This window comes from Haliaeetus leucocephalus, unplaced genomic scaffold (assembly GCF_000737465.1).
Source record: "Haliaeetus leucocephalus isolate CR32 unplaced genomic scaffold, Haliaeetus_leucocephalus-4.0 Scaffold636, whole genome shotgun sequence".
NCBI lineage: Eukaryota > Metazoa > Chordata > Aves > Accipitriformes > Accipitridae > Haliaeetus > Haliaeetus leucocephalus.
The window spans coordinates 1,043,370-1,071,097 of record NW_010973072.1 but is presented as its reverse complement, the minus strand read 5'-3'; the positions used below and the strand labels follow the sequence as shown (position 1 = coordinate 1,071,097).

At 42.4% G+C, this 27,728-nt stretch overlaps 1 protein-coding gene across 1 annotated transcript in view; it reads left to right on the top strand.

The window, feature by feature from the left end:
• Positions 1–483: 483 nt before the first annotated feature.
• Positions 484–27,728, top strand: part of GSG1L (GSG1-like) — a 56,876-nt gene continuing 29,631 nt past the window's right edge. The window contains exons 1-2 of the mRNA XM_010578431.1: positions 484–784; positions 18,084–18,131. Of these exons, the coding sequence (XP_010576733.1) occupies positions 484–784; positions 18,084–18,131 (349 nt within the window). The remainder of the gene's footprint in view (positions 785–18,083; positions 18,132–27,728) is intronic.

Sequence of the window (27,728 nt, the reverse complement as noted above, 5' to 3'; positions counted from 1 at the left end):
CGGCAGCAGCCGGCCCTGCCGCCGGCCTCCCGCCGAGTTTCTCCTGCCTCATCCTATGGGAGCAGAGGAGAGCGAGTCCCGCAGCCTGCAGGTGTCTCCCGGCGGAGGAGGCTGCGGAGCCCCTCGGGATCATGTGTGGTACCCGAGCAGATGTTCACTCGCTCTCGGTGCTCGCCGTGAGGCAGACCCTCTCTGATCCCGTCCGCCCGCTGGAGCACACCGACTACAAGAGGACGGCCGCACTCCCGCGCCTGCAGCTGCTCCTTTAACGTACAAAGGCAGGATTTCAAGTGAAGAGAAGAATGGGAGTCTGGCTGCAGCGTTTCCTTCGCTGCTACAACAACAGAGTGGAAGAGCCTGAGAGTTTTGACATTTGGAAAACTGGATTCTGAATCGTGAGAGGCTTTGACCTCCCCCCCCCAAATAAAACAAACCCCTTTGACTTCTTCTCTCAGCAGGAGGGGGAGGGAGGGCGGATTTACCATGAAGACAAATCGAAGATGCAGAGCCCTGCTAGCAGTGAGTCTGAATCTGATGGCTCTCCTTTTCTCCACGACAGCTTTTATCACGACCCACTGGTGTGAGGGCACACAGAGGGTCCCTAAGCCGAGCTGTGGGAAAGAGAAGAAGACAAACTGCCTCAACTACAGCGGGAATGAGACTGCAAATGAGACAAACCAGAATGTGGTTCATTACAGCTGGGAGACGGGAGATGACCGCTTCCTTTTCAGGTATTTCCACACTGGGATCTGGTACTCCTGTGAGGAAAATATCAATGCTGCTGGTAAGTATAAACCAACTTCCTTCCAGCTTGTGTTGCTTTGTGTTTGGCTCAGTGTGATAAACACACAGGCAAGCTGTTCTGTGCTGTATCTTAAAGCAGATTCGCCCTGCAGAGAGAGGCAGGATTTTAACAGTTCTTTGTTGAAAAGCAACCTGTTTCCAGCGAGGGCAAGGATTTGCTTGTTTACCTGCTGGCTGATGCAGGGTCTATGCTCTAAAGCCAGCTGAACCTCTGATAAGCAGTATGTGCTACCCTCATGGGCACTGCAGCCAGAGACTGGTCAGTGCTTCCCTTCTGGGAGCTGCTCCCTGGAGCGCACAAAAGGCAGCGGATGGTAGTTGTTAAGGAGGTTCTGACAGAAGTGCCCCTGAAATAACCCCTAGGACAGTGGTCTGAATGACAGCAAAAGCCCAAAGGTCACAGTTTTTATCATACTGTAGCCTAGACCGCATCTTTTCTGGTATCCCTTAAGCAAATGACCACCCACCAACCCTTCCTGGTGGCTGGTTTGTATGTTTATTGAGGTAGAGTACAGAAATGGCAGTGAAAGGGCACAACTGGGCACAAGAAAGCTCATTTCTGTTGCCTGCCCAGCCATTTACTTGCTGAGAACCACTCGAGAAGACACCTCTCCAGCTTATCAGTGCATTCATTTCCTCTGCTGTACCCTGGCACTTACCAAGAAATAAAACGCTGGAGGGTGAATGGAAGGTAGCAGCCATGGGACTGATTTAAGTCTCAACGGATGCAAACTGACAGTCCCTACTCCCAGAGCTGTCTGGTAGAGCTAACATCCAAACTCTGCTTTTGAAAGAGCTTTTTTCTAGATTATGCGACTGGAAAATAAAGTTTAGAAATGTGGCACAGTATGAGATGGTGGTGGCTCGTGGATACTGGTTCCTCCTTGCTGGGCTGTTTCCATTCTATTCCACCCTGCCATTGCTCAAAGAGTAGACTGAGGAATTGGTCCTTCGCCACTGTTGGGAGAGAGGAGCAGTTAATCATCCTACATGTTGTGTCTCTGAGGACACAACCTCCCTGATAATGGGAAGTTTATGAGATCCTGGTAAAACTGGTCTGTAAGGATGTACTATAAAGTGGGGCAAAACTTGGGCAGCAGCTCACAGTCCATTTCACCCCAAGGTGCTGTGTATGCCCACTGGTATTTTTGAGGATAGTGCTTCAAGAATTAGTTGGTCATTAAAATTCAATTTAATGTATGAAAAGGAAAGTTCATGAACTCCAGCCTTGGGACTGTCGATAAACAGCTCCATGCTGAAATGAAAGCACCAAAGTAACCCTCTTGATGTTAGAAAAAAATATAGAAAAAAAAGATGTTGTGTCTTACTGATTTGGAAATAAACTTAGGCCACAGCAGCCTGAGTGAGCAGCGTAAGACTCTCTGACTTTTTGAGTGTCTTAACTGGGATTGGGACAATCAAGCATGCCCAAATTTCTGGCAGATACTGAAAGCTTTCCAAGCCAAGATTTATGTGTGAGGTAAGTTGTAACTGTGTGACTCTAGCCCACTCAGAAAACTGAGTTATATGTGGGAGAAGAGAAACACAGTGATCTATTCTGTACTGGGTAAACAAAGCTGTGCTGTAGTAGGTGATTTCAGGAGATAGCTGGAAGCCAGCTTTAGAAAGTTATGGTGAAAGCAGGAAAAAAGGGGTTGTTTCTCCCTCCCCACATGGCCACAGCAACCTCATGCGTGTTTCCTCTTATTTGAAACACTAACTTGGTGAAAAGTACTCTTCAGTTAGCAGTCCAGGAGTGACCAACCTTTGGAAAGAATCCAGCCAGGTACAGGGATATATTGGCTTAGACATGCAGCTGCCTCGTTCAGGATTTACCATAGTTTTTTCTGGTAAGGACAGGAACAATGTAATGGACACAGGTCTAAATTTGTCCCTAAGAGTGTCAGTATAAATAACCATGAAAGGTCTTCATTCAGACTTACGGGTTTGTAATACCAGACTGTCAGTATGTTGTCACGGCCTTTTGCAGCCTGACTGGTGATCATTTTACCTGAGCTCCAGGGCAGCGACACACCAGCCAGCCTCAATACAGCAGCACTGTGATCAGGTTTATACGTACACCTCCAATGCTCTATATATCTCTGGGTAATGCATTCCATAGGCTCATCACACTGCCCACAGCACACTTACTGACCACAGTCCTGTAGGTATCACAAGTCATACAGTCACCATATCATTAATAAACACCCTAGGATGTCAGGAGAACATCCAGAAAATACCACTAAGCACACAGTTAGTAGTGTATTGAATTAGTCAAAATTCCTAGCCTGAATGCACTCCACACGTTCAATAACGCCTTTCTTAGAGCTTTACCAATATCACACTGAAAATGACTGCAACAACAAACTTCCTCCAGGCAAAGTCCTTTCAGTAGCCACCCCATAGCCTCACACCTCTGGCAGAACATCTGGCCACAATCCATGGTCAGCACCATTCTTACAGCTCCTGAACTATGCCTGATTCCTTACTGCTGGTGCCTGAAGTTAAGCAACATGAATCCCACCAGGAACACATGAATGCCAGTAACGCTCTCTGTGGTTGTGATGCTGTCAAAACCCTCCAGAGACTCCTAACATTCCCAGCTGTGAGCCACTTTCTTCATCTAGCCACCAGGCTTTTGACTTCTCTCTCCCTACACTCACAGTACTGTCAAAACTTCCAGCTCTCTGCACTGGTGCAGCTGCAACACAGCAGATCTTGTAGTGCAGATACAACAGGACCAGTTCCCAGAAGGTTGATACTGCAACGGGCAGGATTGCAGGGCTTCCAGTTGGCTGGAGTGGCTGGGACTCAGTCACACCTTAAAATGACATTTAGGTTGCAATGAAACCAATTTTTGCGTGTCTTGTCCTCCCACTGTTTACCTGAAATGTCCATTTAGATTCCAGAGGTAGAGGTGCAAAAATCATGCCATCCACACTCTGTGCAGAGACTAGCAAAGCGGGCCTTCATCTTGTTGCAAGTTTCTAGTTTTCACGGATATCTCTAACAGAGATTGAGTGCTGTGATTATTTCTGAAATAATTTGCAAATCTAGAGTTTATTTTCATCCAGCAGGTCTAGGATGGCTAAAGAATCCAAAAAGCATTTAGCACCTGAGAAATATAATTGCAAACAGAGGGACTGGAGCATACATATTTCATTGGTGGGTGAGTCCTGTAATTGTTTAGCACAATTTCTGACTCAAAAGTATGCTGAATCCCAGCCTACCAAAAAGAGGATGAAGGATGTCCCTTTCAGAGTGGGTTCAATGCTTTGGATCCCACATGGGTGGAGGTACCTTCTGTAAGAGCGATGCTCCTAATCTCCAGAAAGGGATGAAGCTAAAGCATACCCTACAAGCTCTGCAGATTGTACTGGTCACGAGTCCTGTTCTGCACTCACACACTGCACCTGGCACTTGGTGCCTCCTCCTGGGCCATGAATTCCTTGTCTATGGCCAGGTGTCTCAGAGCCAAGCTCTCTACCATTTCAATTCTGTTTGAGTATGACTTTGAGTGCGTATCTGATTTCACACCTGCAGCCTAGGTGTCTGTTTGTGTCAGTACTGGACATCTCACAAGATACCAGGCAAGTGATGTGCTAATAGCAACAGTGGTAAACTAGCTGGTAGATTCCGTGACTCAAGAACATACATGCCACAAAAAAATTAACGCATCAAGTAGGTAAGGTGGCATACCTTATTCTAACAGGTAGAGGAGTTCGCGAGCTGGGAAGCAATAAGAAGTTAGCCGATTTTGCTCAATAGTGCGTTTGCTTTGATTTTAATAGAAAAAAACATGAACTCAGATCTTTTTTTAGTTGCTAATGAACAGACAATCTCAGTAATAGCATCCACATTCAGAGGGAAAAGCAGCTGCCTAGGTGCCTTTTAAGAGGGTGCTGTCCCATTAAACAAACTATGAGTCTTTCCATGTTGCTTACCCGCGCTCCATAGAAGTCAGGGAGATCAGGAATGGGTATCCATAGGCTTGTTTTGTATTCTTGGAATGATATTTTGAGGGCAAGGTGTCTGTAGCTGTTTGTATGCTCTGTACCACATATTCCTTAGCATTCTTTAAGGAGTAAATGGCAGAGTGGAACTTACATGGTATGTTAGGATGCATCAAAATGGGCCATAAATATGGACGTTAAATGCACATTTGAGAAGGAGCCAGGGTATGAGAGAGGTATATCCTGCAGAAATTAATAAATCTGTAACATATAAAGACAAGAATTTGCCATACACTTTCACAGATCCAGAGCGGTACTGCATCACCCTTCTCCCTCACCACCACGTGATAATAAGCATGATTCACCGTAGGTGGCTGTCCAGAGAGAGGGACCGGGGAGAAGCACCTTGTGAGTATATAATTAAAAGCAAGAGGAATTGGGAATTCTTGCTGGATTATGAGATATACAATATAATTGGCATGACTGAAACCTGGCGGGTTTATTTGCATGACTGGAATGTAAAAATTGGTAGTTATAAATTGTTTAGGAAGGAAGAAGTGGTAAAAGGAATTGAGGAGGTAGAGCGCTATATTAAAGATAAAATTTCCAGCGATAGAGTAACTGAACCCAGAGGGCCTGGATAATCTCTACTGGAGGATGTTGAAATAATTGGCACATGAAAATGCAGGTTTAGTAGCAAGAATCTGCACATTGCTGTATTCAAAGAAGACTGGAAAAAAATTATACAGGCCACTTGACCCAGCAACCTTAGGACAGTTTTCAGGGAAAGCACTCAGTACATGGTAGCAAATGGGTTTTATCAAAGGTAGAGTTTTATTAAAGGTAAATCTTTTAACAAGATGAATCACTTCTTAGACAAGGGTAATGCATTAGACCCCGTCTCTGTGGATTTACAAAAAAGCTTTTGATGGAATGTCCCACTGAAAATTCTTTACAGAAGAACTACAGAGACCGGAAAGAATGGTAGCAACATGGTGATAGATGTAGGCATGCTTCCACCCCGGGGAATGCTAAACAGCCTGAGCCTCTTCAGACTGGAAGGAAGGCACAAGGTACAGAGAACTATGATACTGGTGGGGATCAACTGGGAATGACAGAGATCAGACAAGAAATATCGTTGACTGCTTCCATGATTTAAGAACAATAAGGCATAACAGACAAAATGAAATACTTCTTCCTACAGAGCTCCCTGCTAGGGAATGTTGTGAAGGCCAAAACTGGGGATTGCACAGATCCAGGGAGGAAACATCCACTTGTGTTACTAATATGACAATTTGAGAGCAACCTCAGACCAGGAAGTCCCCAAACTACTGATGCAGTACTGATATCACAAGGGGATTATATGAGCAGAATCACCCTATACCAAATCCTTTGTTCTTCCCTAACTATCTATCATAGGATGAAGATACAAAGATAGTGAAGTAGGTAGATCTTTTGCTTGAACCTGTGGTGCAGATTTTACTTTATTTATTACGATGGGGATAAATAGAGACATTGTAAACTGGCTAAAGAACAGTCTTACAAGGAGGCTGTGGCAAGTAATATAAAAAGGGAAATTATCACAATGGAGATCAGATATTTCTGGTTGTCCTCAAATTTGATTTTGGGACTGATTCTGTTGTTGCTGAGATTAGCGATGCAGGAAAAAGAACTAGGGATACAATTCATGTCACCTGATCTGTAAAAAAAAAAAAAAAAGAAAAGAAAAAAAGGCAATATGAATCCTACAGCAAACCATTAGCAAATGTAGATGTCTGTGCCTAAACTGATCAACATCATCATTACAGTCAGCAGAGAGTAGTAATTACTTCTTGGGGAGATTAAATTCCTCCTCATATGGGATGAACTGAGCCCTGGGATTACAGTTGCTCATTGGCCAAAAAGGAATCTGTCTAAGAAGTTGCTATTTCTAACACAGAAGTCTTAATTTGAAGAGAATAATCCTACTTTAAATGCACTCTTTACATATGCTGTGACACAAAATCTGGGAATATTGGCATTACAGAGATTTTTCTGCATACCTAGAAATGTGAGCTGGTCTGATAGAGTTGTAAGAATAGTATTAAAATTTAAAAAAGGTTAAAAGCACCAAGTGCTAAGGCATAAAATTCTGTGAGGTCACAGATAGTTATCAATTGCAGGCAAAAGATAAGAAACAGGCTGTGGGCCAGTGTTTGACTGTGGGGTGACTGTGAGCTGCAAAGTGTTGCGATATAAAGGAAAGGTGTTACTCTAGGGAAGAACCAGCACCACTGTGCAAGGCACAGGTAACATCAGTGCATTTTGCTAATGCCATTGTGCATAGTTATGGTAAGAAAAAGGGGGAGGTGATCTAGATGCAGAGTGGGATTTCCCAGGTAGGTAAGGAAAAGAGAATCTCCTTCAAGAAAAGAAAAGAAAAACTGGTCCTCTTTAGTATAACAAATTGAAGATCTAGAGCGGATGTGATGGTACCTTATATATATGGATAAATATCAAGAAAATAATATGATTTAAATAACTTGTCATTGAGAAAAAAAGTGAAAATCCAAGGAGGGGTTCCCAGAAAGTGCATCTCTGGACTTCACCTCCACAGAGGGCAGTGTGAGCAAAGCAATCCATGGGCTGAAATGGAGACTTCTTAAAGTCGCAGAAAGAACTGCAGGAGGGAAGAAGAATGTTTCTGGCATGAGGAAGCTTGGAGTGAGTCCTGTATAGCTGATTTGTTGATATCTTAAGGAGGTCTGAAAGGAGCCATCTTGGTTTGACTGCCTTGTGTCACACTATTTCTATATTCTATGACACGACATCCATGCTTCAGGGTTGCTGCTGGTCACCAGTGGAAGCCAAGAAAAAAATAGTTGCTGACTTGATGCATATCACGTTTTCTGGAGGGTTTTATGCCTTCTCTAAAGCATCAGAAATTGGCTACAGGTGGAGACAGTATGTGAGGAGGTTGCTTTGCTGCCGCTGACATTATTACAGCTTCTCAGTATCTAATTGGTATGTCTGCTCATGCACTGAACATTAAACTGATGATCTAATTTGGGATCAGAAGAGAAGTCTCCCTAAGGCTAGATAACAGGGATAGTAACAAATTTTTGCCTTCCTTTACAACATGGGGAAGGGACCATTTCAGAAAAGCACTTGTAAATTCCTCCTAACAAATCTCTGGTTTTTTGCTTACAGGGTAAGATAGGCCTGGTCATAGGAATTTAAGCTGTATCATAAGAGTCTTCAGATACGTTCATGTTCCTCACGATGACTCTTGCTCTCTTCCTGGGATACGAGAGCTGTGATTTCTGTGGTGGTGATTGCTTTATTATAGACATTCAGGTTTTTTATAGGATGCTGGGAATATTTTGTGTCTGCAGTGCACTGGGAATTTTGGGTTTTAGGTCCTTCTCATCCTGCTAGACAGACTAGCTGTATCAACATCTATCATACATAAAATGTGGATATAAAGTCCCTGCAGGCTGAGACTCATAACAGAGTAAAATAAAGGACTAGGGAGTGAACCACTCCTTATTTGATAAGTTATTCTCTACCTCATGAGCAAAACCTGTGTTGCTTTCTCTTCGGAGGCATCTGTCCTCAACCATTTAACCCAGTAGCCTTAAAGGAGGCATTTGAGGAGTTCTGGTAGTTCCTTGTAAATGGAATAAACTTCAGAGTGCTGGAAGACTAACAGATAGGTCCCATATTTCAAAGAGAACTGGTATGCTTACCCCGGTGTCAGTTAGTGCAAGGTATGAACAGATGCATTCAGGGCTACAGAAATAAATAGGGGATGGAATATCAATCATCATGGTATCCCCATGGTTTTTAAATTACACCAGACTCAATCCTGAATTTAAAACTTTCTTTATATGGAATTAACAGAACTGACTTACTGACAGGTCTCAAAATGGGGACTTACCAGGGAATAGGGCTGCTTCTAGCAGGATCCTCTGTTAATCATGAATTGGTGCAATGTTATTCAGTATTCTTGTTGCTAAACAAAATGGTAATATAAATCTTTGCTGATCTAGCTTACAAATGGCTACAGAATACTGCAAATAATAAGCAGCAGATGTTATTAATATGGAATGACATAACTTGTAGAATAGTCACAGGCAAACAAAATTCACTTCAAGGTGTTCCACCTTGCATTCGGTTGCATTTGGTGGGGAAAAGGACACAAACCATGCTTACAATATGGGAAACTGATTGAGAAGCAGAGCCATTCCATCATGTCTAGACTCAGTAGATTTGGAGAGACCAAAAAACACATCATACTGTCATTCAGCCTGGTTTCACTGTGCATCACCTGGCCAGACAAAAACCACTAAATGAGAATTTGTTGCAAAGATATTAGATACAATCTTGGAAATAAGGTTCACAAGAAGAAAAGCTAGCACAACGTTTTTCACTTGACTTCAAAAACTAGTTACTTATTTGCAGTGTACTGCAGCGTACTTCCTTTAAAAGTCTGTGGCTGAAAGGTTAAGGTTATCTCAGTTTCCATATTCCAAGTCAGGTCTGCCTGCCTGGAAAAACAGGACACCTCAACCCAAAAAGCAGCTGAGCATCTTTGGGTAGGGAAGGTGGGAGAAGTTTCTGGAGTTCACTTTGAAACAGGCAGCCTAAATTGCAATGGCTAAGAGGAACAGAAAGTGCATGGATGTGCAAACCAGGGGAGAAATATTGTTACAGTGTTAACTGTGGAGAAGAAATACAGGTTGATGTAGTACAGGCTCTGACATTCAAGGTCCCCTCCCCTCCAGCAATCCCTTTGCTCTTACCTACAGTCACTTGCACATGTTTCAAGCTGCAACCTCAGAACTCGTGTTCACAGCGATATGCCATGCCATCAGAGTAATGCTCTGTCCCGAATCTGTCTTTCCCTCCATTTTGGCACACTTCAGCTTTTGATGTTTTCATTTTCTGGAGTAATCCCATCTGTGAAAAGGAGTTTCCTTCTTTTCTGTCAGTGACTTTCATCTCTGCCTGCCCTGCTCATGTACCTTTGGAGTGAGGGCACAGATCCAATACAAATACTCTGGTTGGGCATTATCTGGAGAGAAGCACTGGCATGGTTAAAAGAGAATCCACATGATCCACAGCTAATAATTGGAAGGAGTGGGAGCTATTGAACCACATGTCTTCTACAACCAGGGCTTTAGGGTCTTATTGGTCACTTACTCCTTTGATCTTTGTTAATCACCAGCCTGAATGGAACCACTAATGCAGCCACATGGGAGATCATAGAAGGCATGCCGTACTTCGTACAATGAAGTATATATGTCAGCTACATCTTCTGTGAAGAGCATCGTTTCTAGTCTTTCACAGTTTTGTGGGGAGACCTTATAGTCCCACAGATACTGAACTGCCGATAACTAGTTTATTTTGGCATATTTACATCAGCACAGAATAAGCACAGCGTGGCAGATGGCCACCTGTGGGGTGAACAGGTGAAAACCCTCCTCTTCCCATAATGTGGCTTGAAATGCTTAAAGCAACACAGAAAACTTTGTCTGATTTAATGTTTTTCAGATTACAAAGTCAGGTCTAATTTGACACCAGAATCATTGAAAGCCTCTCTCAGCACCATTGTTTGCTTGATTCTCCCAATCATTTAGAAATCTGAACTATTTTCCAGCTCTCCAAGTGATAGATGTGTGTACACATCCATCAGGTCTTACCAAGATAATCAGATGAGTCTTGTGACTTGGATGTGTTTGAATTAGACGTGATTTGAGAGCAGCCTGTGGAGATGTTTACTTTCAGATACTGTGCAAGATTTTTCACATCAGGGAGAGTTTCAGTGCAGAAAACGCAGTTGCCATGGCACACAGTCCCCGTTAGCACAAACGTGTTGGGCATTCCCTGCTCTGCCCGCACCCTCTGCCACCTGCACAGCTACCTCCTGCTCCAACGAACCGAAGAGGAAACTCCACAGTGTGGATGATACCTCTCTGGTCAAATTATGACCATTTCTTTGGGCATATGTGAATTGAGGAAAAACACATGCCTGACATGAAAAAGTGGAAAGCTTTAAGCTTTTCCACTTTAAAAGGTGGAAAGTTTTAAAAGTTTGAGCTTGCTGAAGGAGAACAGTAGTAGATCATTCAGATTTAAAAACAACCCCAAAAGGGCAAAAGATTGTGAGTTAGCTCAGCAGAGGCTGAGAAATTGAACAAATTCTTGTTATTTGAAAGTAAGAGAAATGTTGATGGGCAGCAGCTATGAATGACAGCTGTCAGAGTAAGAGAAAATAATTGTTTTCATAGTTCAAGACATATTTTAGTGTAATTCTGTATGAACTTGTTTATTTTCCAGAAGAAAATATCGCCTCAGCAAAATCAACATGGTCAACTGGAAAATGTTGATTTTGCAGATTAATACTCTATTTTTAACTAGAAAAAAATCAGTTAAATGCTCTGTCTAGGATCAGTTTAATCAAAAGTGGAATATTTCACTCATTAATTAGCCTGATACAACTCAGTTTGAGTGAGCTCATTAACCTGTATTTTCCCTAATGTAGTACTTTATTTCACTGAAGTTGTGTTGGAGTCCTCAGCCTCATCTAGGCTGGGATCCCTTGAGGGTTATATCTTTTTTTAGACAAATACAATGACTTTACTCTCAGTAGATGATGTGGGATCTCATCAGAATCACATGACTCCAGATATAATTGGAGAGATAAAGATTTGTTAGGGCCTATTGGGAAAAAAGCGGACCTTGTCTTTCATAGGCTGTGAGCCAGAGTGTTACTAAAAGGGAATGCTGTTTAAATGAAATTTAATCATTTAAATTTCCATCAGACCTGTACTTTTGAACTCGTAAAATTTTATGCAGAGTAAGTGAATACAGACAGCTTTTTCTTTTTTTTTGCAAGATGAAAAGCAGAGTTACAACAGAGATCCTTCTTTCAGTCAGAACTACCGGATTTCTTTTAAGTCAAATTATTTAACTAGAATATTTTGAAACCATGTAGTTGGAAGACATACAAACTAGGATTTTTTCAGAGTTGTTTTTATTTTGCTGCCCTGGTTATTAATGAGGCATTTATCACTGGCTTAGAGAGGAAAGAACTCAGGAATGTAGCACCAATGAGTATGACCCAGGACATCAGCTTCTGGTCCTTGCTATTGCAACAGCCATGTTATAAACTTAGAATATTGTCTTAAAGCCTGTGCTGGTTTTGGTCTGTTTTCTGCCTTCTTTCCAATTTCTAGTCTAAACCACCAGTTTACTGAGGTATACTCTGGACAAACCCAACCACTGCTGTGCAGTGGGGGGTCCTGAAGACAGGAGCAAACAAACCATACATTTTAGACAACTGGTGGAAGAAACAGTAGAATACATGTGGGTTTCACAGATGCTTAAAGTCAGAGTGATTCCAGTGTGCACATTGAGCTTGGAAGTACGTCTGTGTGCTGTAGTTTAGACCCAATCTATGTGCACCTAGACCTGGCTTTCCAGCTGCCCTATATAGCTCTCTAATTGCTCTCTAGTGTCTTCCATAGACCCATAGAAGAACGTCAGCCTGCATCCACTTTGGAAGCTGCAGCTAGGCACATCTGATTTGTTGCAGTGCAGTTTCACTGTGCCCATGGCAAGGTGTGCAGAGCATAATGTGGAAAGTAGCCCAGAGCCCTGGAGCCAGTATACTGTGCAGACCTGATGGCTCTATGGGACCTGTTTGTCTTAATTTTCTGGCAGGATTGAGTTTGGGAGATTTGGAGAAGCCATTTCTCTTTCTTAGCTTTTGCTTTCAAATTATTGTTCAGGCTAGGGAGGTACAGATGTCTCTGAACTCTGCCTGAGGAAGGTAAGAGGAACAAGCATTTGCCTCCAGCACAGAGTCCCAGCTGTCCAAAGTGTGTGACACTGAAGTAGGACTCTTCAGTGGAGAAGGTAAGAGAGCAGCCCCACTACCTCCATGTGCTAGGGAAAGGGAGGTGTCTGGGGGACTGGTCTGCCTATCTGAGGTGACAGGACACGTGGGTGACCCCTCCACCATGTGCAACTGCTTGCCATCAGTGTCCCGCAGTGCCTCCTTCCCATCCCTGCAGCAGTCTTACTCTTACCAGCTCATTTACTTTCTACAGAATGCAGCTCTGCCAGAATAGTGCCTGCTTTTCACACAGCCTTCTACTTTTTCCTGAAATGATTTGATTTTGCAGTCATGAGATGACTTGCATGACAAGTGTGTGCCACAGACTTGGAAGGGCTGAAGCTCAGGCCTTCCCACCACGTTGTGAGCAGCAGAAGGAGAAGAAAGAGTATGGGCCTCATGCTGGAAGCAAGACAGAGAGATCATCTCCTTATGCTGCCACAACATTCTTTCTGTGTCCCTGGCACTGACACAGTGATAAAATCCACATCTTCCTGTACACTGTTTCCTAAGAACATGCAGAAGCCCAAAGCTGAGCTTTCTTCAGTAGAAACTACTGAGGAGCTGGAAAACATTTGACCTGCAGTGCTGCGGGAGCTTCCACAGCTGCAGAGCCATGAAATGGGAAAAGACTCAATGAGCCTGTCTGAGGAAACGCTGTGCGTGCTCCTGGGAAGCTCAGCCCAGGGGACTTTAGGGCCCAGGGAATTTCTCCTCCCTTGCCTGTTTGCTGCTGGTGTCCTTCCCAGTTCAGGCTAGGCATGTATTCAAGATCAGGTGCACCCACATGCACGCGCGCACACACACACACACGCAAGCATGCATGACACTAACGTGACTGGCCACACAGACCAACCCAGAGAGAGCTGTGCCTTTACCAGCACCCACAGAAACAAGATCACTACCATCAGCAAGCTCGCTCCTCCTCTTCCTCCTCTCTGGCTGAACAGGTTTGCGGATCACTACTGAAACATTCACGTCCCTTCCCTCTGTAGATGCACAAGCACATCACACTAGTAGTCCCTCAGATATTATCATGGGCTCTAAGTCTATTATCCATACCAAGACCTCAAGACTCTTACCCAGCCACCAGTTCAGACCTTGGGTCTTTCCAGATATGTCTCCTCCCACTCTCTGGCTCGCTCAGTTTGAAGTTGCCTAGCAAATTACAAATACACATAGACATGAACATATGCAGGATTAGATTAATTAATTAAGATTAATTGGAGGAAAACACACACAAATTTTGGGCTGTTGCTGGTACCCAGTCCTACAGGCCCCTATGAGCCATGCCCCTGTCTTGGGAAGCCCAGCAGAGCCACAACTGAGCCCACGCAGAGCCAGTCTGGTTATGAGGTAATGCATTTGCAAGGGTTTGCATAGGTGATGTTTCTACCTCACCCTTGGGAAGCCATAGAAGAAGCTGGTACCAAGTGCTTTGCTCTTATTGACATTTAGGCGTTCGATCAGTCCTCTCTCCTCAGCCTCCAACAGCTTGACACTGCTGAGCTCCAGAGAGCTTCACATGCATTGTACGTGGCTATTGCTGCTGCATGGAAGTGGAGAGTGTTCCAGTGAGGTCACACCTCTTCTTTTTATGTGAGTTATGTGCAGGAGAGATCACTCCTTGGCTTTCTCCTCTGTCAGAATCACTGCCAGAACTGGGTGAAGGCAGGACTATCAGGGGGATGAATCCTAGATACTGTTCTTGTTGCATCTCTAAACAGCCTTTTCTATATTCTCTGAAGACTCTCCAGGAGCCTGGTTATGAGGAGAAGATGCATCTGGAAAAGGGCAGCACAGCAGGATAAACTCTGCCAAGTCTAAAATTAAACTTAAGAGGGCTTAAGAGATCAGTTATACAAGATACCCAAAAATAACTTAGAATAAATCCTAAGAGGAACAGTGAAAGCACTGCTGACATCTTCAGTTCTCAGTGAGATGCATGTCTGCATGTTGAAGTATGAATGTGGTCTATAAATACCACCAGTGGTTACCATTGAAAATGGAGGAGGGGTTTCCAGTGCTCCAGCAACAGGAACAACGAAGGGAAGTGTTCTTCATCAGGAACTGCTTGTGCAGTTCCTACCACAACCTTTAGCAGTAAGCCAGGCACAATCCAGGTATCAGCCGTTGAAAGTGAGGTGACCTCCTTCCAGGCTTTTCTCTGTCTGCAATCTGCAGTCATTCTTTGTGCTATGAGTCTAAAAAGGACTTTTGCTAGACGCTCCAGCATTTTCTGTCCATATTATTTAAACTGGAGGCCTCAACCACAGCCAGCTCTCCTGGGAGGGCTGGTGTTCTGGGCAAGCTAATTTGAGGGAGGAAGAGGATGCACATTCCTCCAAATAGCCTGTGATCACACTCTACATCTGTCCTGCAGACAAGGCACCTGCAGCCAAACACTATGGTACCATCAGTTTCCTCAGTACCCACACATGTCAGGAAAGCTTTGTACCTTGCCACGTATCTGAAAGGCACCATGTATCTCCAGCTCTCAGAACAGCCTGGGCGGTTTCTGTAGTAGCAAATGCCTTTCCCCTTTGGCTGTCTTGGGATAACATACTAGAGAGTCAGGTATTTGTTGAAGGTTTCCAGATTGGCTTCAGATTCACTGCAACCACAGGTGAGAGATGACTCAGTGCTAGCCCATTAGCTTGAAGTCAGGTTAAAATAAAACTGTGATAAAAGTAATAGCTTACATCTGAAAAAAAAACCAACCACAAAACCAAACCCAAACCATAGATCTATATGGCTATAGTGAAAAATCCTGCTTAATCTGCTTATATCAAGTCCAAATCTAAAGGTCACTCTCCCTTGATTTTATGTCAATACATTCCTGACACACCTCATGCCTTAAAATTCAGTCTCTGGATAAGAATGATTCCTACTTACAGCACAGTATCTTTTATAATCCACCTATTTCTCTGGATTTCTTCGTCAGGGGCCTAAAGTACACCACATGTGAAAAGAATTTGAGGGAGCCAGGCTTGTCCATGTCCCTACAAATAGAGAAACAATGACTACAAAGATGACAGACCAGCTAGAGAAGTTCAGGTTGGGTGTAAGGAAACACTTCTCCAAAAGGGCGGTACGGCGCCGGGACCAGAGGAGAGGAGAAACTCCATCCTTGGAGTCACTGAATAATGGGTATCACCATCCCCGAAGTATTTCAAGATTTGGCTGGGAAAAGTCACAGCTGACCTGATCAAGTGTTAGTGATAGTCCTGCTCTGAACAGGAAGCTGGACAAGAGACCTGCAGGGCCCCGTCAACACAACACTTCTGGGTAGCTGTGATTTCTGTGATCCATCAGTTATCTTTCAGTCTGTCTGCCCTAAAACTTAATAACTTACTCATCTGGCATTCCTTCTGCTCAGATACAGACTGCCCTACCTACCTCTTTGGAAAGAGAGATGGTGCTTTGATAAGTCAAGTGTCACTTCCTTTTCTTGATAGTGCCTGGATTCAGGGAGCAGAAATCCTTCCCCCTGCCATGGAGATACTGAAACATCAATTTCAATGTCAAGTGAACCTTTTCTTTTATAGCAACTTATACATAGACAAACAGACTACAGACTATACTGTATACAACACTTTTTAGCATATTTAGCATAGGTTTGAAACTGCAAAAAGTAAATAAAAAGTGCTAATAATAGCATTATAATAATAGATTGTTATTTCAACACAGCTATCATTTGAATGGTTAATGTTTATCTCAATCCTGCCAACAAAGACACCAGAAAGATTAACATTTTATATTGGTTTGTACATATAATTAATTACAACTAAGAAAAATTTACACACTGACTTCAACATCTGTACAGCATTTCACTGTTTATTCTTTTTTAATGGCTCACATTTCCTAAATCAGTCTTTCGACTGTGCAATTAAAATTGAGCAAAACTAATAAAAAAACCTACTCCTATAGCTATCTTTGCATCAATTAAAGTCTTAGAGGGCAAAATGGATTCTCCTCCATTACCTCTGGCAGGCATGCTGGGCTCTGTCCTGGTTTCAGCTGGGATAGAGTTAATTGTCTTCCTAGTAGCTGGTCCAGTGCTATGTTTTGAGTTCAGTATGTGAAGAATGTTGATAACACTGATGTTTTCAGTTGTTGCTCAGTAGTGTTTAGACTATAGTCAAGGATTTTTCAGCTTCTCATGCCCAGCCAGGGCACCTGACCCAAACTGGCCAACAGTGTATTCCATACCATGGGACGTCCCATCCAGTTTAGGAACTGGGAAGGGGGGGGCAGGGAATCGCCGCTCGGGGACTGGCTGGGTGTCAGTCGGCAGGTGGTGAGCGATTGCCCTGCGCATCATTTGTACATTCCAATCCTTTTATTACTACTGTTGTCATTTTATTAGTGTTATCATTATTATTTTCTTCTTTTCTGTTCTATTAAACCGTTCTTATCTCAGCCCACGAGTTTTACTTCTTTTCCCGATTTTCTCCCCCATCCCGCTGGATGGGGGGGGAGTGAGTGAGCGGCTGTGTGGTGCTTAGTTGCTGGCTGGGGTTAAACCACGACAGGCTCTGATTCCTCGAGGCAGGCAGGCTATTGGTTCACCTTGGAACATATCTTATTGATGGAAACACACTTGGTGGATGGATGCACCTAGAGCAGAGGAATTATTTTACTGTCTCTGATTGCCTGAAGAAGTAAACAGAAAGGTCAAAACATCCACCCTTAAGATACATTTCCTGCTCAGAAAATACAGGGTTCTCAAGAATGCCTACAAAAATGGAGATGGTGTCCTAAACAAAGAAAATTTAATTTACAATGATAAGCAGATGCAGCAGCCACAAAGCAGAGGGAGTGGCACAGGGCTGTGATGGTCATAGCAAGGCATTTGTCTCTTTTTTAACAATTTTTTTTTAAATGCTATGCAATTGCTTAGCTTGCTTTGTGTTTCAGGTTTTGTCTGTCCTAGTCACATGTGTCATATCTATCTATTGAGACATCTGTTCCCATGGCAATGCTTCCTGGCACTGGGAGGCTCGGTCACACGCCGGTGGGCATGTCCTGATGAGGAGGAGAAGGAGGGCAAAGGTGTTGGTGAAAGAGGCCTGTGCCCTCCCATCGCTACCCTTCTGCAGCATTTTGCACAGTGTCACTCCACCTGGAGTGCAACACGGTTCCTGGCCAGAGCGTCACTGACCCAGCAGGGACCCAACCATCAGAGACAACATTTTTCTTCATTAACTGTATTTCATACACCTGATGAAGGGACTGTAATCCTAAGGGAGAGTCCAGCCTTGTAAGCATAGTGGTTTTGGTCCGGGACGGAGGCACAGGTAAATGTCTGCTCTCTGTGTGAGACAACTTAGTGGTCCTGCAGAGACTCAGGTGGGAGCGATGGCAGAAACACCAGTCAGAAAGAGGAGGCAGAGCAAACCCAGTCAAATTCTGTCTCCTAAAATAATCCTTTTCTTTTAAAGGTGAAAAATGTCGAAGTTTTATTGACCTTGCCCCGGCTTCTGAAAAAGGTAAGATGATACAGTCAAGGCTTCTTCCAATTTTACAAATCACATCAGCATTGTTTCTTGTTGTACTTGAGTGCCAGGGGAAACACAAGGACCTACATGTCATCCAGATTACACACAGGCAGGTGAAACAAATGCCACGGGTTTAAGACAGCTGTTTACTCAGTTTATGCAGATCTGTCATTTCTCGGATGCATTTTCTCTTCATTCAACTGAATTTTTTTCAACAAAATAAAGATTTATATTGTAATACAGACATTTCCCTTCTTCCTCCAGTGAAGAAGGACATGCTACATGGTTCCCTCAGGGCATGAAGACATTTACGGTCAGAAAACTGTAGTCACAGTACCAAATGTCTCTTTGTGAGAGGGCATCATCTAGATGCTTGTTTGTTTGATTCACTTTCCAAAAAAAAAGCATGTGCAAGTCCACAGATGCAGGCTGCAAAGGTTTTCTTTACCCTGGTATTGGAGTGTAAATTCTCAATAGCTGTTTAACCCATATTTCAAAATAGTATGTATCGGGAAAAAAAGGGGCAGAGTTCAATTAACTGGGCAGCTGAGCCCATCCTGCTCCCTGCTCAAGACAGAGCGCTCTGCCCACAGCTGAAGAGGTGCACGAGCCTTGCAGCGTCCTTCACACTAACAATGGGCTTCTGGAGAATCCAAAGGACAGGTGAAAATTCATGTTTGTACAAAGCAGCGATATATTTTGTTAGATCACTTGAGACAATCACAAAACCTTTTGTGCATACGGTACCTTCATCAGGTCTGACAGAGAGGCAGTAAGTGATGTAAGGAACAATTGTTCTTAGTTTGTCTGAATTGCTGATCAGCTGGACAAATTGAAAGAAAAGGGCAATTGCCATTAATAAAGCAGTGGGGTATTTCAGTGAGAGAACTAGTAACAGAGACAGTCTCTGTGCAATTCATTGTAAGTAAACCTAAATAAATTATGCACATAAGGGAAGAACAATCCTGGGATTACTGCCACTAATGGGCTCTGAGTTAAATCTTACACACACAAATGGGACCTTGGGGCATAACCGTTCTTATGAAACCACTAGCTTACTACTCAGCAGCGGTCAAAAAACAAACTATCTGTTAAAGAACATTAGCAAAGGACTTGAGAACAGAGCAGAGAGTATCCTGTTGCCTGCGGACTGTATACATCTGAAAGCTTTGCCTTTATATAACATATAGTGTGGTATTTTGTCCTTTTTAGTCTAGCTCACAGAATGGCAGGAAGGGTAATCATAGTTCTGGAAGGTTCTGTACAAGGACAAGACTAAGACTCTTCAGCCTGTGAGAGGCAATATGCCGGACATTGACAAAGATGTGAGAGGAACTGAAAAGGCAACCTGGGGAACGGTAGCTCACTGCCTTTCCCAGTACAAGGACTAGTGAGCATTGCATGACACCTGCAGGAGACAGACTCAAAATAAGCATGATGTGCCTGTTACAAAGGCAAAGGGATGGTTTTGTGCTTTATCCATTTTCTGTGAAAGTTCATTATGGTGCGTAATACTTGGTTGCATCACCCACACACTTTCCAAAACAGCATTGAGTACTTTAAGTATTTCTTTTGGTTGTGTGAAACGCTGTCAGTGATTTTTTTTTTTCAGTAAAATTTTAGAGTTGCTGCACCATGTCAGTGCATATTTCTAGACTATTCTATTTTTCCTTTTTGAGGAAGGAAGGCTCTTTTGGTGCAGTGGTATAAAGAAAATTATATCTATTTCTGAAGTCTTTCCATGGAGTTGTAAGGTATATTGACAGAAAGAGAGGGGAATGCTCTGTCAGAGATGGAAAGTGCTGACCATCTGACTCATAAACAAAACCAGGATAAATTCCACAACTGTAGATCAAGTTGGACACTGCAACATATTAATCTGAATTTTTCACCATCAGTCTTGTACTGTCCAGTGATACTTTCACCACATGTGAAGAGAAAATTTTGTGTCAATGATGCCCGACTTACTTTCACTGCTGAACTCTTTAATTTCTTGAATTAATCTGCTCTTTTCCGATTAGAAAGAAGTTCCTACTCCTTTAATTTCTTCATCCCCTCATTCAGCATTGACTTACTGGACAGAGGTTTGTCAACTACTCAGTTACAACAAGTGCTGGGACAGATTCTTGATTCTTCTTCCAAGTAAATGAGATATGATAAGATGCAGTGAATAACAAAATTTTAGTTCAGTTATACAAACATATTGTGGTTCTCACAGTCCATTGTGTAATTGGGAATTTTTGGACTAAACATATCTTCACAACAAGACTTCAGCTTATTCAGTTTCTGTACATATTCTTAGCATCACTTACCACTAAAAAGTGGTTGTTCAGGGTTTCAATTATCTAAAATGTCTCTGTGAGTACATGCACCGCTACTGTAATTAAGCACTCAGGCTTTCCAAAGTTTTCTTTTCAATTTGTTTTCCCTGATCCAAAGAAGACCTCTGTCTAAACAACTTCTAAGCTAAATACAGGCTGTTGAAGCCTGTGCCTAGTTCTGAGCACATCATCTTCCACTTTTAAGGCATGCTAAAAGGAAGCCTAAGAACAAACTCGGTCTAGCTGTACAGCCAGTCTCTTCTAGAGTCCATCACCAGTATAAAACTCCTTCATAATATTTAAAACCTTCTTAGCATAGAAAAGCTAGTCACTGAAACTCACAGTAAAATAAAACCATCTATAGCGAGGCCTAGCTACATCCTTACCACAAATCTTGCATTCATGAATGAAAATGTTTCTTATTCTTACTGTAAAAATGTAATAGCTTATGCTTGAGCTTCCAATCTTTAATCCATTTGTGCTGATCTCTAGTGTAGCTGGGTACTATATCTCTGATCAGTTATTATACCCTTTGCATATATCGCACCAATGACATCTACTAAAAGGAGGTAGCAAAATTTGGGGCAAACAGACCCACAGTATGGTATAAATAAGCATTTCCAACCCACACTAGGAGAGCTCTTCCCTGCATTTAAGGCAGCTGCCAACAATCTGTCAGAACCTTCTAAGCCTAACATTGAATTTATTAGCTATTGCTGGTTGTTAGTGCCAAATCTGCTTATCAAAATCAGCTTGGTGATGGTAGATAATAACTAGAAAAAAAACATTTTCTATGTCCACAAATATTTCTTATGACAGTTTCCATTTGCTATCAGTGAAGGATAATAGGGCAATAGCTAGTTACATTGGCCAGGACTTTTAATGGGCTCTCACAGCACAGATGTTGTTGGCTCCCACGAAGTGTTCTACTTTCTAATTTTCATTACAGATGTGAGTAGTAAGATAGCAAATATTTCCAAAAGGATTTGGAAGGAAACTGCCATAGTAGGCTAGACCTGATCTTGCAGTTCTGAATTGTTCCTGGGATCTTCTCCACAAAACTTAATCAAAGTTTTGTTCCTGCTGAGGATTTTGATGTCCAAAGAAGAAAAGGATAACATATTTAGTGAGAGACACTTATGTGTTACACTGAAAAGTATGCTTAGTTTTCAGCTACTTGGCCCCTTTTTGAATGCAGCTTGCAGCCTTTCCTCTCCCTTTGGGCTGTTGCAAACCTTGCTAAAACAATTTTCTGTCAAGCTCCCTCTTGCAGTGCCCAAAGAGAACACTGAGGCTGGGACACACTCCACCACTCTCCTCCTCTCATCACACCTTTTGGGTGCACCTTCTAGCTCTGCTTTCCCATTGCGTCAAATCTGTACCCAAGAGGACTTCCAAGAGGCCTTGGAGGATACATTCAAAAGGAAGAAACCAAAGCCAAATATTATGTCTGGGAACGGTCGCACCACAATGGAAAGGAAAAGGTAGCAATATGTCCCATCAACTGATCTGATAAATGACTTCATTGACTAGCACAACACCAGAGCTACATGCATATACAGGTCTGTTCCTCCCCCTGCCTAGAACTGTGTGGGGATTTGAATTCCAGTGATACAGTGAGAGCCTGAGGATGAGGAGTCATGACCAGCTGAACTCTTGGTGTAAGTGAAGGCTGGGATATATCAGTGGAAATCAGTTGGAAGCAGCATTTTTTCTGGAAGAACTTTGCTGCGGAAGAGTGAGGGTTTGCAAGAAATGTGGTGCCCCCAAGAGTTTTCAGGATGGTGTTCACTGGGGCTGTGATTCAGGCACTTTCCAAGCACCTGGCGTGCCTGCAGCACGTAATGAAATGAGGTGCTCTGGCCTGAGGAGTCCTGTTGGGAATTTGCTTCAGGAACAGGCTCAAAGGTCACAGTTGGCTCAAAATTTAGAGATGGCCGCACCAACATAGGACAGGATTCACAGGACAAATTCCTTACAGGTATGGTACAATTTGATCTAAGTTACTCTAATGCTCTGTAGGACCTCACTTGCTTCAGCTGCGATACCTATGGAATAATACCCACAATGAATGGCAAAGCAGCAGGTCATCATGAACTGCCTATATTGCAGTGTTTTCTACTTATTTATAGGGACATTCGCATGCATAAAATGAGCAAGGCGTTTTAGAGACCATGGAGGTTGAGGCAAGGCAAAACCTTGCAGAAGGAAAATGCTCATTGCTAGTGAGCATTTAACAGTCCAAAATGTTACAGGGGACTTTTTAAATTAGAGACTGTACTGGCAGAGGTAGGAGATGCCTTCTGCATGTCCTCTACACAGCTCATGATGATGCATCCTGTAGAGATGAAGCAATAAAAATTCTGTATTGTCTAAAAAGTAGCTGGCAAAACTAAGATAGCACATGGCAAACAGCAAATAAACAAATAAAGTCTCACCTAAATGCAGCACAGAAAAAGAGAAAGCTGAGCCAAATCTATACATGCTTCTAAACTAGCACTACAACAGCAATTAATGAGAAGAGAAACTAGATTTTAATGGATACTGACATAATAGGTGTACCAGAAATTTGATGGGAGAAAGATAATTAGTGAGACCATAACATCTTGGTACTGATTACACTGAAAGACAAAGCAGATGTCACGTACTAAAGCTGAATCAGAGTAGTAAGGTAATGTCATTAATAAGCAACACAATCTCTATGGATGGATTCCATGCTCAGATAAAAAATAAAGAATTATATTAGTGATCACCCATTGGGATGACTTACAGTAGCAGGGTTAAACTTGATATCAGAGAAGGTATAAGGGCAGAAAACAAAACAGTAGGAGCAGACCTCAAAACATCATGCATAGACTGAGAAAACATCATGCTCAGTATGATACAGAGACTAAAATTTGGACAAACTTTGTGAGCATGGAGAAATTAGTTGGGAAACCTGTAAGTCTTGACTTATTCCTGAGTGGCGTGGGGATCTTGGTTCAAAACATTAGTAAAAGATACCTTGTATCCGTGATTAACAGAGAAAGATTCAGCATCCTTGCAGAAGCAATAAAAGTTTAAAAAAGAAGTTATGAAGAAGGAAATGCAAGAAACCAAGAGCTGATTAAAAGAAATCAAAAAGGTTCATCTAAAAGGGCACATGGAGCTTGAAAACTTTAAAGACACTAGATATACTACAGGCATCTAAACTATTCACAAATCTTTCTTAGTCACTGACTGAGAAAAAATGGCAGGTAATACTCAGTGTTGATAAACAGAAAGTGGTGAACATGAGAGTAATCCTACCTTTACATATATAGTGATGGGTTCTGAATTAGCTTTTACCCCTCAGGATAGAGTTCTTGGAGTGATGACAGACACTTCTATGAAAACACTAATTCACTGCTCTGCAGAGATTAAGAAAAGATAAAAAGAAATATTAGAATCATCGTAGGAAATAAAGAACAAAACAAAAAAGTCACCATGCCACCACATGTATTCATGATGTACCCAGCCGCAGCACTCTGTGTGCACCCCTCATCCCTCCCCTGCCAAGCACAGCTCAAAAAAGTTATGATAAAATTTAAAGAGATAGAGAGAAGAGTTTGACGGTTATGGCCAAAGATAGGGAATAATTTTTTGTATGAGAAGGACAACACAAACAGATTTCAGGCTGGAAAAGAGACAAATAAAACTCGTAACAGCCAAGTCAAAAAGCAAACCTCCTTTTTTGTGTACTGGGTAGCCATTCCTGAGAAGAAGAAAAGAGGATGATTTTTCTAGAGGGACCACTTAGAGACCTGCAACCAGTGAAAAGAAATGTAACTGGGTCTCCCAGAAGAACTATACACTTTCCAAAACAGTCTCTACTGTCTTTTTGCATATTTTGTATTCTGCTTGCTTTATTCTTAATATATCTGCAATAGGGTATATACATACCCACACAGACAAGCACCTGTGCACTTGTATTGGGAGAGTTATGATTAAGTATGCAGGAAAAAAATGTGTTACTAACATTTTATCTGTGTTTTCTCACACATCTATTATGAATCATTGAAGTTATTTTTAAAAGTTAATTAGATATACAAAGATGAAACCATGCTTAATAGCAAAATTCAAGCTAAATTCCTAATTCCTAAAAGGAAGAAACAGTCTTGCTTTTCATGCTGGTGATGCCAAAGACATGGAGAACACTGGTTCTCTGCTGTGGGCAATGCTATCCACAAGGTCTGAACATAATTAATTTCTCAGCCCAGTGCTGAGGATGGACAAACACTGAACTGTAGGTCTTCAAAGGGAAACTTTTAACCCAAATATATTTATTAAGGCATGTGGGATAGTCCTGATTTAGAGTATTTTTCATAGTCTTTTCCACTATATTACTCTACTTACTATATCAGTACTACACCAGGAAAAAGAGAATATAGGCACAAAGATATTCCACAGTCTGCTCAGTATCATACACAGGATTAAATTCAGAATCAAGCTCAATGTCAGAACCTTAAAAAGTCATAGAAAACACATCATCATGTAGAAGAGAATAATTTTATGATTCACAGCTCCACCTCACCTTTCAAAATAAAGAAACTAATGAAGAACTAAAGCTAAACAAAATCAAAACAGCTGGCATTTCTTCTCTCACCTAAGTAGTTTCAGGTACTTATCATATGGTCTCTCACATTCTGTAAACTGCAGTCTCTTGTCTGGATGCTGGCCCTTTATCTATCTTGACTGTCTTATTTGTTTTACAATAACAGGTGGTTGTAGGTATCTCTGATGGCTTTTAAGACCATTACTTTGTTTTGGAGGAACATCTCTCATAGCTCCGTGGTCTACTTCTCCCAATTTTTCTACATTGCAGCATAAGAGGAACAGGCAGATGGTCTGCCATTATGAGACTGCATTAACCAACAGACGGGCTGACTGCTCAGAGCTGAGTGCTTACGCCAGCCACAACAGCATGCTCAATGTTTATTCTTTTCACCATTTTTTTATTGATCACTCCAATATTTCTGGCTTGTAATTCCCAGTATTGGAGCAGCAGAGATGAGCAAATGACTAAAACCATCAGAATGTGACTGAAGAGTAAACATGAGATTTATATGGCCCTTTCAAGCTTACTTTAATGCTTTTCCCAAACAAGATGCACAACATTTCTCAATGTGTATCCATTCCTCTCTTCTGTCTTGTGCTGAATGTGAAGAGGAGAGATTAAAATGAGATCCATGTGTCAGTTCCAACATAGTGGGTAAGTCTGGAAAAGCAGAGCAATGACAGCATCAAGAAACATAGGGACAGCAAATATAGACCAGGAGGAACAAAGCAGACAGGACCAAAAATGCAGAGAAATTCCTTTCTATATAGGTAAACAGAACATCTTAAAAATCAGTAGTGCAAGAAAACCAAACGCCCATCAGGTCTACTAAGCACTCACCATAAAAACCAGCCAGTGTTCTCGCAGCATCACACTACTAACTCTGGAATTAAGTATTAAAGAAATACCTAGATTTTCCATGATGTGGCAGACCATTGTGTTGGGTGCCACTGGCTATGGATGGTCAGCACCTTTCTGAGAATCAGACCTCAATAAGGAATAAGGCAGTGCAAGAGGACCATTGGGGTCACTCTTTCCACAGCAATCTCTGCTCCCTGACACTTCATTTCCCAGGAAGGGTCACAACAAGGGCCTGCCCCAATTTTTCAGTTACTAAGAAGTTCTGGGTCCCTCACACACTGTTTAGGTCTAACACAGTACTTTAAAGACAGGACTTTTTTAGAGTTTCATCATCAAAAAACAAACCAAGCAGAAGGACCCATTCCCATCTAACGCATAGGTGCTCTCTCCCCATCTCCAATGCAAGTGTTATGTTCATAAAGCAAGACAATACGGACCTGAGGCTGTCAAAGGCAAGCAAGCATAACATTTTGTTGCTGGTAACATGAACACAGGTAATAACTCCCCCACCTCCATGGCTGCTGCAGCATGCATGGAGACCAAGAAGAATAGCAAAATATTTTTGCACAAGGAAGGAACAACAACTGTACCATGGCTTCGTCCATGCAAATTCATACCACCCAAACCCAAGCTTTGCCCTCGTACACTGTTCTTTTCCTCCCACGTTGGATGACATCTATCTAGTTGACTTGTCGCAGCCTCTTGTGGTTTCCCTATGTTGTTCAGCAGTTCAGGGATCTTGGGAACAATGACTGTGTACCATGGGCTAACAGAAGCACTTTCTTCCTCAAGTAACAGCATCAGTGTCTGGGGCTAGCAGCAATGCCAATGAGGAGGTAAGAAGGATGCACACTCTCCAGGACAGTGTTGCTTGGACACTGATGTCTCTTCAGCTGGTCAGCAGCTTGTCCTTTGAGTGCAGTGCTCTGCTCTGGATTTCATCTCTGTCAAGTGCAGTAATGTCAATTGTTATTTAGGAGCACATGTTGCTCAGCTGCACTGTTTCTAGGATATAGATTATTTTTTTCTGTCATGTAATGAACCGTGATGTAGAAAAAATCCCAAAACCTCTAATTGCTTGTATCAGAATTTCTCAGACAGATCAAGGTTGAACTGACAGAGGAGTGACTTGAGATGTTGTCTCATCGTAGCTCAGACAGACTCCAACTATCAGAGCAGATGGGTAACACTGAGTTATGAGGAATGTGGCAAGTATAAACCATTTCAAGATGTCTTTGGTTGCCTGCACCATTGTCCAGTCTGATTACTTGCTCAGGGACAGCATGGCACAGTGTGACAGTTCAAATGAGGCTGCTTTGGTCAGATCCTTGAACTCATCAGCCAGGAGCACAGTTCTGCTATTAGAAGGGCTGGTAAGCAGTGACCACAGATCATCTTCAGCAGGGAGCAGAGGCTGAGGCAGTAGGTGTTTCTAAGGAGGATGAAATCCCACTGAGGCATTCTGAATATGAGTTTACCCCAATTAGGAGGCTAATTTGCCATCTGAAAGGGCCTTCAGAAATCGATACAGACTCTGGACTATTGCTTCTTGGGTGTTGCTCAGGGAACGCTGGGGCTTTCAGCAAGCAGTATCACATAGCTTGGCAGGTAATACATTCATTTATGGTTTGGTTTTTTTTTTAATGCTGGCATAATTTCCAAGGCACTAACCAAAATGCATGACTAACATTTTCATGCACACAACTGCATATAACATAGTTAACATGACTCAGCAATCTCCTTCAGGAATAGCAACATGATTTTCCCAGAAGAGGTCCTTTATGAGCAAACAGCTCATGTTTATGGATTAAAAATGCTTTGAACTCTAAC